This window comes from Ceratosolen solmsi, unplaced genomic scaffold (assembly GCF_000503995.2).
Source record: "Ceratosolen solmsi marchali unplaced genomic scaffold, CerSol_1.0 scaffold19, whole genome shotgun sequence".
Taxonomy (NCBI): domain Eukaryota; kingdom Metazoa; phylum Arthropoda; class Insecta; order Hymenoptera; family Agaonidae; genus Ceratosolen; species Ceratosolen solmsi.
The window spans coordinates 1524310-1535067 of NW_011948443.1; the positions used below are offsets into that span (position 1 = coordinate 1524310).

The 10758-nt window shown below is 19.7% G+C and overlaps 2 protein-coding genes and 1 long non-coding RNA gene across 3 annotated transcripts; 1 reads left to right on the forward strand and 2 right to left on the reverse strand.

Annotated features, from left to right (window-relative positions):
- Nucleotides 1-5521: 5521 nt before the first annotated feature.
- Nucleotides 5522-6074, forward strand: Sumo (Small ubiquitin like modifier). The gene is made up of 3 exons (XM_011504274.1): nucleotides 5522-5539; nucleotides 5629-5751; nucleotides 5825-6074. The coding sequence occupies exons 1-3, from the start codon at nucleotides 5522-5524 to the stop codon at nucleotides 5954-5956; spliced, it is 273 nt and encodes a 90-aa protein (XP_011502576.1). The 3' UTR covers nucleotides 5957-6074.
- A 131-nt stretch (nucleotides 6075-6205) lies between these two features.
- On the reverse strand, nucleotides 6206-8605 carry TSG101 (tumor susceptibility gene 101). Its single transcript, XM_011504275.1, has 10 exons — nucleotides 8598-8605; nucleotides 8471-8487; nucleotides 8381-8409; nucleotides 8155-8239; nucleotides 8024-8089; nucleotides 7785-7948; nucleotides 7588-7717; nucleotides 7336-7517; nucleotides 6523-6878; nucleotides 6206-6442 (listed from the first exon to the last, which is right to left on the reverse strand). The coding sequence occupies exons 1-10, from the start codon at nucleotides 8603-8605 to the stop codon at nucleotides 6256-6258; spliced, it is 1224 nt and encodes a 407-aa protein (XP_011502577.1). The 3' UTR covers nucleotides 6206-6255.
- A 202-nt stretch (nucleotides 8606-8807) lies between these two features.
- On the reverse strand, nucleotides 8808-9204 carry LOC105365922 (uncharacterized). Its single transcript, XR_912986.1, has 3 exons — nucleotides 9171-9204; nucleotides 9017-9084; nucleotides 8808-8920 (listed from the first exon to the last, which is right to left on the reverse strand). It is a non-coding gene; the product is annotated as an uncharacterized LOC105365922 (long non-coding RNA).
- Nucleotides 9205-10758: the final 1554 nt, after the last annotated feature.

A 10758-nucleotide genomic window follows, 5' to 3' on the forward strand; every position in this document is an offset into this window, starting at 1 on the left:
AAATTTGTTTTACCAATCAACTATAGTAATTGTACTGACTATTTTTCAAATATTAACGAATAATAGTAACTTTGTACTATTGATTATAAAATAATATAATTGATCTCGATCAAGCGCCTGTAATAGATTAAATTATAAACAAATTATTTAGATAATATAATTATTAACAAGTAACATAATTAAGGATCATTGGTTTATTTTATGAAAATTTTTTATGCAAAATATAGTTACGATTCATTTAATATATTCTTTTATATCATTTAATAACCCAAAAATTAACAACCTTTCTATTAAAAACATTTTTGTATACAAACTGTTTCCATGACTAAACTCTGTCAATGAATAACAATGTAGTTAATAAAACTGTTAGAATATCTCGATCATGTTTACTTTTTCATAACATAGAATTTAATGATTTAGAGAATACTTTTTATGCATACTAAAACGGATAAACTATCTGTATGAATTAAAAGAAGCATTTTCTTAATATAAAAATTTATTAAAATTTAAAAAATATAACAGGTTACGCTTATGAAGGAATCGAATTTATAAATGCAGTTATCAAAAGTAATACTTAGCAATTATGGTGGTATTAAAAAGAAATTAATGTTTGAATATCTAAAATATTTTAAATGAATATAATGAAGATATTAAAATTGACACAGAATTAATGATACTTTGAACGATTCTACTCTTCAAATTTATGCTTTCTTTATGTTTAATAATAGATATATTTTATAGTTTTTGCTATTACTGTCATATGTAAAAAAACAATATTTTTTTTAAATCATTGTTTCTCATAAAATTTACATGATTTTAAAATTAAGTAAATTTACTACAGTGATTTATTAAAGATAATTTTTTGTACAGTAGTTAAAGAGAGAAATCTGAGTACATGTAGAAGTATTAATTTCATTATTGTTAAAGATTTTATAGAATGTTACAGTGTTTTGAAATTATTGCAATAGTAAAAAATAAAAAATTAATGTTGTCTATTTTTAAAATTCTGAATATTAAATTTACTTACCTTTAATAATTATAAGTCAATTGTAATATGAAAACTTAAAATTGATAATTCTATTTATATTAATAAGGTGTGTACTATTTTGTAATATGCATGAAAGTAAATATAGTGAGGAAAATATATAAACATTATGTTATAAATTTACTTTCATAAAAGTCTATTTAAAATAAAACATATAGTAATCTAAGCAAAAATATAAAATCTGATAAATATATGTACACATATATATAATTAAAATTAAAAATATTATACATCCGTAAAACCACTATATTATGAAAATAAATAATGAATTCTAACCATGTTATAAATAGCAACTTTATAAACTACACAAAAAATAATATCTCATATTGATTTTGACTATAAGACAAAAAATAATTTCTTTAATAAAATGATTATGCTGATTGTAAAATAAAAATAAAAAGTTTAACAAAGATCTTTATTTTTGTAAATTTTGCATACATAAATCATGTATTAAAATTTAGTAATTGTTATTTTTATTAATAATTGTTAAGTATGAATAAAATTATCTATAATACAAAAGTCAATGTCTGTGTAATTTCAAAAAATTACATTTACAAAAACTTAAATAATTTTAAATAATTTAAATTTTTTTTATTGCTAAGTATTTTTCAATATATTGTATTATTTTATTAGTATAAATTTCTAATTCTATAAGTAATCTATTCATTTTATTTATTATTTGCAAAAACTTGGATGTTAGCTTATTTTATCTATAATCTAAATCGAAAGAAAATTATATAAGTAATTTAATTCTGATACTATTTCGATATATTTCTATTCTTACTAAAATTAAATCGCTTAATACTAATTAATGGTGTTATTAATATGCGCTATACAAAGCTCCCATGTAAATGTGATAAGTATCATATAAAAAATTAATTGAAACCCAATTATTTTCTTATACATAATACATTTACATACCGAATATCTACTTTATACTTACTTATATCTACTTATATCTAATTGTCTTTACTTTATATTTATTTATATTTAACTGTATCTACGTTATTTATACTATATCTACTTCTATCTAATTATACTATTTTGCATCTAATTATATTTACTTATGTCTAATTAAAACAAATATTTTACTTAAAAAATAATCCTTCATAAGTTAAATATTATTTTTATATTTTATTATTTTAAAATCTATTAAAAGAATTGATTATTTATTTTTCTTTTATAATTAATATATATTCATTTATAAATTAATTTATTTTATAAACGTTTTTTTAAGTAATTAGAACTAATCAATAAACATTTTATTAATACTAAAATAATAAAATTCTAGTTTTGTATTTAGACATATAAATCATTATTTTCTTACAATTGTATATTATTTGATAATATTAATTACAATACAAAAGAAATTATATACTAAATATTTAAATTTGGATAAATTTTTATTAATGGAAAATTGTGAAATATTAGAATAATTGTCTTTATATAAAATTATTATTTTCATTCATTCATTCATACATGCATATATATATATATATGCATATAATCTTTTTACCATAAATTAATTATAACAGTAAATTGCATATGAAATCCATTATTATTACACAACTTTTTTAATAAAATAAATATAGTAAATTTAAATATAATTATTATTTAATGTCAAACATTATCTGTCCAGTAATGTAATTAAAAGACTTACGCTAACTATTTGAATGTATATAATTAAAACCTTTGAGAATAGTATATCTTTCTTAATTATTTAATATGTTTATTGTACTGTTTACAGTTTATATATATACATTCAATTAAAATTATTAAATTATTGAAAACTGCATATTTAATTATTTTCAATATCTAGCGATATAAATATTTCATTGTAATTAAAATATTAAAACCTAAATTTATTAGAAACACTTACATAAAATTATATTATATAGTATCATTTTATTTTATTTTGAATGTTAACATATATTTTATATTTTAAATACCGATTATAATAGCAAAATTGAAATAAAAAATATTTATGTAGGTGTTAATAAAACAATATATACTTTATTTAAAAGTAATAATGTTTAATGTAATTTAAGTTAGAAATTAAAAACACAAAAATAATAGACAAAAATTAAAACATCTAAAAATAGCAGAGAAATTGGATGTTGTATTAATCTATTACAAATGGAAGATTGTTGAATAAAATATAATTATAATGTAAGCTAATATTATATAGTTTTTAAAAATATTTTATTTTTAATAACTAGAAATAAGAATTTGAATAATATTTGTGAATGCAAAAATTAAAGTTGAAAAATCAATGTGTCAAAAAAATTTGTTAGTTATTTGTAAAATAATAAACAAATTAACTAAACTGATATTAAGGTGGTGATACTGCATGATATATATGAAAACTAGAATATATCTGATAAATTCGTTAACAAGTTCGCCAACATCTATTCAGATTTCTGGTATATAAATATTATACTGATATACCATGCAATTATAATCGATAATGCAAATATTATGTAATCTTTCAGAAAGACAAAGTTATACAATACATTTATACGGTATTTAATAAATATTAAGCAAAAATAATTAATGACATTACGATTTAATATAAATCAGTAATTTCATAGTTTCTACATATTGACATTTATTGACGAATATAAATTTTTAGATTTTTCTTTAAAAAAAAAAAATTAAGATTTGATAGCAATGATTTCTTTTCATACGGTTACCGTCGAAGCTACCATTTCTAAAGGTAGTTATGATATTATATATAAGGATAATGTTTACATTACTACAGTTCTAAAAAATTTCTATAATGAAATCCATGCTTTTTAAGTGAAGCAATGCAGATTAAGGTTAAAGTTTCTATGGAATTCACAGTTTTTAATAAGAAAACAGAAGTATACATTATTTTATGTATTAATTCTATGTATTAACTATTTTATTTGGTTAATTATACGAAAAATAATTAAAAAACTTTTTATATATAGTTAAAAATTAACTTTTTAGTAACAAATATCATTTTAAAGTAAAATAGATTGAATTAAAGCTGAAGAAATTTATTGATTTATCGTTTGAAGAATTTTGAATAATTGTTCTTGTATTTTTATGTATATGGATGAATATTTTATTTAGTTTCTATTATGTATAATTATGATATTCATGGGACTAATTAGAAATATATTCATGATATATCATTAATATATCCTTTCGATTAATAAATATATAATCAATATTTTTGAAATACATTCTTCTTTTTAACAAATCATGCAATTGTTTAATTTATCACCTAGATATGGTTTAACGAAAGTTACAGATCGAATCGATTTTTTTATTAAGTATGAATAAATTTATTCATTACTAATATATTTTAGGGCTTCATTGAAAAATAGATGCTCCTATTTTAAATTTTATTGTTTCAACCATTAAAATAGAATGATATTGATTAAATAGATATTCGGATATAATATAAAAAAAAATTGATTTTTAAAAATACATATTTTCAATTATAATAACTTTAACTAATTTTGAAAACACTAATATTACCAATTTTTGTTTATGTTTATTTTTGGAAAAGTAAAATATTTAGGACACTAAATCTTATTAACTTAATAATTATAAATATTAAGATAGAAGAGTAATTTATTATTTTATTATTCTTGTAATTAAGTCGTCCCATTATTACATAATGAATTTCAAACCATTTTGTTTTTATCAATATTGAATTTTGAATTAAATTTTTAGTCCAGTCTGATTTCGTATTTTTCAAAAAAAAAAAAAAATGTTGATAAAAATTTTAATTAAGTTAATTCTTTTAAATTTTACTCCTTTTAGTTCTTGTAAGCTTGCATTTTTATTTATCTAATTAATTAACAATTATAAATAAATATAAACTTCCAGAAATATTTAAAGTAATTATATTTAACAAATAAACAAAATATAATATTTTATAATTTTGAACATTCACAATTAAATATTTTGAAGAATTTTTCAAACCAAAATTTCTTTAATAATGCTAATTTTTCATATTAAATATTATCATGTAATTATTAATTTTAATATTTCATAAATAATTGAATTTAATAAATATAATAATTAATATCTAAAATTTGTAAGGAAATGATCTATATTATATAAATATTTAGTATTGTTAAAGTATGTTCTAAAACTTCTTTTTGAGGAATAGAAGATAATTAATTTCTTAAAGAATTATTAATTGATAAACAGTATAATTGTTTTAATAAAAGATTAACAAAAGTAACAGATTATTTCTCAATTTATTACCAATATTGCTTACTTAGTTTACTGTGTACTTGTTCCAAAATCCATGTCTAAAATTCGGAATTTATATTTACAGGCAGATAATACCCTGCAGTCAAAAGGAATATAAGAAACTATTTTCATCATTGTTATAAAAAATTTAATTCTATTTGGAATTAAAACATTAGTGATAGATACTCGTAACATTTAATAAAATAATAAAAAAATAATTAGAAAATTCAAAAATAAAAAATGTCGGACGATAAGAAGGTAGAATTTTATAACCTTAAAGTCGGCATTACTTTATGAATTTTTTCAAATTAAAATTGTTAACATTAAACTTGTATTATATTTTATAGGATTCAAAAGAATCGGAACACATAAATTTGAAAGTATTGGGTCAGGATAATGGCGTTGTTCAATTTAAAATTAAAAAACATACACCTTTAAGAAAATTGATGAATGCATATTGTGATCGCGCGGTATGTTTACATATTTTCATTATAGAAAGTATATTTAAAAAATATCTGTACATATTTATTTAAAATATTTCAGGGATTAGCAATTGCTGCCGTAAGATTTAGATTTGATGGACAACCAATTCATGAACTTGATACACCTTCAACATTAGAAATGGAAGAAGGCGATACAATAGAAGTATATCAACAACAAACTGGGGGATTTTGATCTAATTTTTCATTGCTTTTTTTAAGTTTAAAATATAAAATGTTCAAACAAAAACATCGAATAATTACAGAAAAACTTTTCATTTCCCCATTAGTATATAAGTAAAGATTAATAATTCAATACATTTAGTTTTTTATATTTCATATATTACTTATGAACATGTAAGTTATAACTATTTAAAACACATTAAAGTTTTAAGGCATTAATTTTTTATTTATAATTTATAAGTACATAAGGATTAAATTTGTTGTACTAAATACATTTTTTAAATAAAATATGATGTGAAATTAATACAATTTTTAACTTGTTAATCCAGCTTTTTGACGACATAATGACATTAAAGCTCTGAGCATAAATTGTCTTCTTGATAATTGTCTAACTTGTTTAAGGAATGCATCGAGATCAATTATACTACTTCGCAATCCTTCAGCAAGGTAATAAATTGCATCTTCAATAGCAGCTTCTTCCACAAAAGCATTCAACATTCTATGAATCAAATTAATTTCTCTTTAGATATTTATTAACTTTATAAATGTTGTGAAAATTTGTAAATTGCTTATACTAACTGTTTATATAAAGGAGCAACTGTAGTTACTGCTTCATCAATATCAATCGATTGGTTATTTGAAAGTTTATTTATTTCTTTTTGTAATTCTAATTCCTTATCTTGTAAAATTCTTATATTTTTTTCAAGTTCTATTTTCTCTTTTTGAAATTTAGCAAATAACTCAGTTAAGCGGACAGAGCCACCTGATAATTCTTGTTGGGTTCGTTGTAATGTTTCAAGTTCTGCTTGTAATTGAGAAAATTGTTCACGAAGTCGTCGTCTTAGTTTATCACCAATTGCTGATAAGACAGATGCTCTTATATGTTCTTCTGTGATCGTTCCAGTACTACTTGAATTTCCAGATAGGGCTGGTGACTACAAAAATGAATCATTTTTTTAAATATAAATAATATCAGTGTTTATCTAATTTAATAAAAATGAAATATTTACTAAAATATGGAAATGTATATTTTAAAAAATACTTGAATTGTATAATAATGAAATATCTCAAATCCAATTTAATTTTTAATATATTTTGTAGATTGTTCTTATAATTATTATAAAGCAATATAAATTGTTATACATTTAATATTATTTTTTAAAAAATCCAAGTGAGTTACTTCAGTTTAACAATTTTCCAATAAAAAAAAATTGACAATTACATTATAGAGATTTAAAAAAACTATAATGAATAATTAAACAAATAAAATATCTTAAATACAGTTCATTGACTATTTTTAATTATGAATGTGTAATATTAAAATTTAATTTTATTGAACAGTGCATTGATTATAAATTTATTACAAATTATGAAAATAATTTATGTGCTTATTATAGAATAATTATATATACTTACAGAGGAATATGGAGGAAAAGGTTCGGTATAACCTACTATGGGATAATTTGATGTTGAACCGGATAATGGAAAATTTGGATAAGTAATATCAGTTGAAGGATATATATTCTGCAACATATGTGGCATATATTCTCTTTGTGGTAACAATTGCGAAACAGCTAAAAATAAACTTCAATTAATGATTATAAGTAAATACTTAAAGAATAAAATTTTTAAAATATTTTTTACATTGTTTAGGATAAGGTGATGTAATTTCATGGGATAACACTAATTCTGTATTTCGTTTTTTAAAAACTGGTGGCTGTTCACCAAAAATTAATATCATTACCTGAATTAAGCTACCTAAATCTGATTTATGCTAAAAATTCAGAAAAATAAGTACTAAAATATTAATTTTTAAATATATTTTAATATATTAAACTTACTGGAATCCAGTCATGTAAATATGGCAAATAAATTTTGCCAGTATGATCAATAAAATTACTAACTTTGATTTTCATTTCTTGTGTAGGTGTAACATAACACATTGGAGCATTGTTTGGGTGTGTATCCATAACCCAAATACAAATTGGTATATGATAGATATTACCTGTAAAAATATTAAAGTAATAGAATATCTATTTTTTAACTTTAATATATAACATCTGACTTATAATGAAATTACATCTGAAAGTGACAGGTATTGTTCCCTGTAATTGAATTAATAGCTTACGAGATCCATTATTAAATACTGTAAGTTTATGCAAGTTTTATAATTAAACATCTGCTCAAATTTTCAAAAATGTTAAAACATACCAAATGGCTCTATTTTCCAGCATAAACTAGGATATACTTTTATCACTCCAACAATGTCATTGAATGTAATATCTGGATTATGATACTAAAATTATAATAAAATACATTATCTATTATTATTGTAATAATTTTTGTATAGTGTTATTTTTCAAAATTATTATTTAAAAAAGTAATCGCACTAATAATTATATTTAACGTAATAAAGATTTTAATAATAAATACTTACTTTAGATAAAAATTGTTTGATTTTAATTATATCCTCGCCTATTAATATATCAGCCATTTAATATTCAGTTTATATGTATAAATAATATACAAGATAGAATCAAATGACTATTAATATTTCTGCACAATATAAAAAATGAAATCTATAAAATCTAAAATTCACAATTTACTGTTGAAAAAGTAGAATAAAAGTTAATAAGTAATTGACATAGCACTACTAGTACATTTTCAAAATTCTATTTTGGAGAATCTGAATTATAAAAATAATGTAATTTATAAATTAATTACCAATACTGAATTACATAGAAATATTAAATAAAAATACATGCATATACCACTAATAAAATCAATTACAAATTATATATAAAAAAGTATATTACTTTTAAATATTTTTTGGATAATATTTATTGTAAAATATGAAGTAGAGTATAAGTGAATCTTAGTCAATGTTATTTCACAATATAAATATGTTATAATATTTATAATTATTTAAGTATCAATAATATAATGCTTTTTCTCCACATATAGCTAATTAAAGAATCTGCAAATGAATTATGGAAAACTAAATAGTAATTTCTTTATAATAATAAGCTTCAAACCTTTTTTATAGACTTATATTAATTCTAAATATTATTACTTATCAATTTTATGATTGGATAGAGACAATTAAGGTTGTAATCTGGAATATTTCCACTTTCCTCCAATCTATACGATAGATCATATTAAACCATATGTTAGAATTAGAGGATTGTAAAAAGAAAGGACATTTTCTCTTTTATTTTAAAACTTACATAAAATATTTATTGTATATGCTTACATTCAAATATTTATAAACAATTAAAGTTGTTTTTTAAAATGCCCCTTTTAATATATATATTCCATTCCACATTCAAATACATAAAAGAAAAAAATTTTTACAGTTTTTAGAATATTTTGAAAAACACTCAAAAATATTTTATCCAACTATTGGTTGATTCGCTTGTACATAATATGATATATATAATGATGAAAAACAAAATGATTATTTGTATAAGAAATACAGTTCTTACTGTTAAAAAAAAATTATTTACATAAAAATATTGAAAACATTAAATACTTTTCAAAACAACTAATTTATAATTAATTGCTGAAATATTTAATAAGTTTTTAATGTGTTTTCTTACATTGGGTTCTAATTGGCCTGGAAGCAATTGTACCCATGTAAACGTTTAATATAAACATTTTAATAATTTAACATTATAAGAGATTAAAGCCATGAATTACTGAAGGATAAAGTGAAAGTGAAAAAATAGTAAATACAATTTTTTGTAAAAATTGAATTATGACATAATTGTTAATATACAATTAATATCAATGCTTAATACATTCTGATCGTTTATCAATTATTTAAACTTTTTAAAAATTTCTTTATTATTAAAGTTTAAATACAGGAGTGGTTATTATTAAGTATTTTTGTAATACATTCATTAAATAATTTTTTGTTCTAAATGTAGTAATATTTATAATTTAATTCACATAATTGAAAAAAATTTTTTAAATATTAAACCACTTTCAAACTTCGGACTATTTATATTATTAAAATGGCGTTATTTAGTATAATTAATTTAAACAAGCTTGCGAATGTAGAGAATCACTGAACTTTGCAACAAACATTGCTAAATATCAACATTTAATTTATAAACACTGTATATTTTAAGTTATTTTGAATTTTTTGTAATGGGTATAATAATTTACTGAATAAGAAAAATAATATTACTAAAAACTGATAATATTGAAATTACTATTCCAAATTAATTTATAAAGTAAATAATTCAACTATACTCTTAAATAAAAATCTCATCCCATATATTAAAACATCTTATTTTATTGTATCAAATAAAAGCATATTAAATTAAGTGAAGTACTAACTATGCAAAATCACTGCATTACTTTCAAAATTAAATACAAAATAAACTGTAAAAACCAAATTACATAATAAATATTTTGGTTTAAATTGAAAGTAAATTCTTAATTTATAAACATTTATATTTATGAACGTTTATAATTATAAACATAGAAAATATTTGATGGAACTAAAATTACAAAATATATATTTAACATACATGTAGATTAGTATAGATCAGTTCAGGATACTAATATATTTAATTTTTATATGATTCATAAAAGCAATAATATAATAATCTATTATAATATATAATAGAATTAATTATGAAAGTTTCAAGAAGTACAATATTAAAATTCTTTGAATACGAAGATATGCAAAATAAAATGATAAAGATAGAAAATTATTAAGGATAATTATGTATAGAACAATTCATTTTCTAATAGTTTTTATAAAAAACTGGTGAGAAGTGAAAATCATTGATTCTATTAAGAGAA

What these genes read in the sequence shown, in the direction of transcription:
- Sumo (XM_011504274.1), top strand. An exon ending in ATGCATATTGTGATCGCGCG is followed by an intron (nt 5,752 to 5,824) that starts GTATGTTTACAT and finishes AAAATATTTCAG; the next exon opens with GGATTAGCAATTGCTGCCGT.
- TSG101 (XM_011504275.1), bottom strand. An exon ending in TCAAACAATTTTTATCTAAA is followed by an intron (nt 8,240 to 8,380) that starts GTAAGTATTTAT and finishes TTATAATTTTAG; the next exon opens with TATCATAATCCAGATATTAC. An exon ending in GTATATATAATTATTCTATA is followed by an intron (nt 6,879 to 7,335) that starts ATAAGCACATAA and finishes TCATTTTTGTAG; the next exon opens with TCACCAGCCCTATCTGGAAA.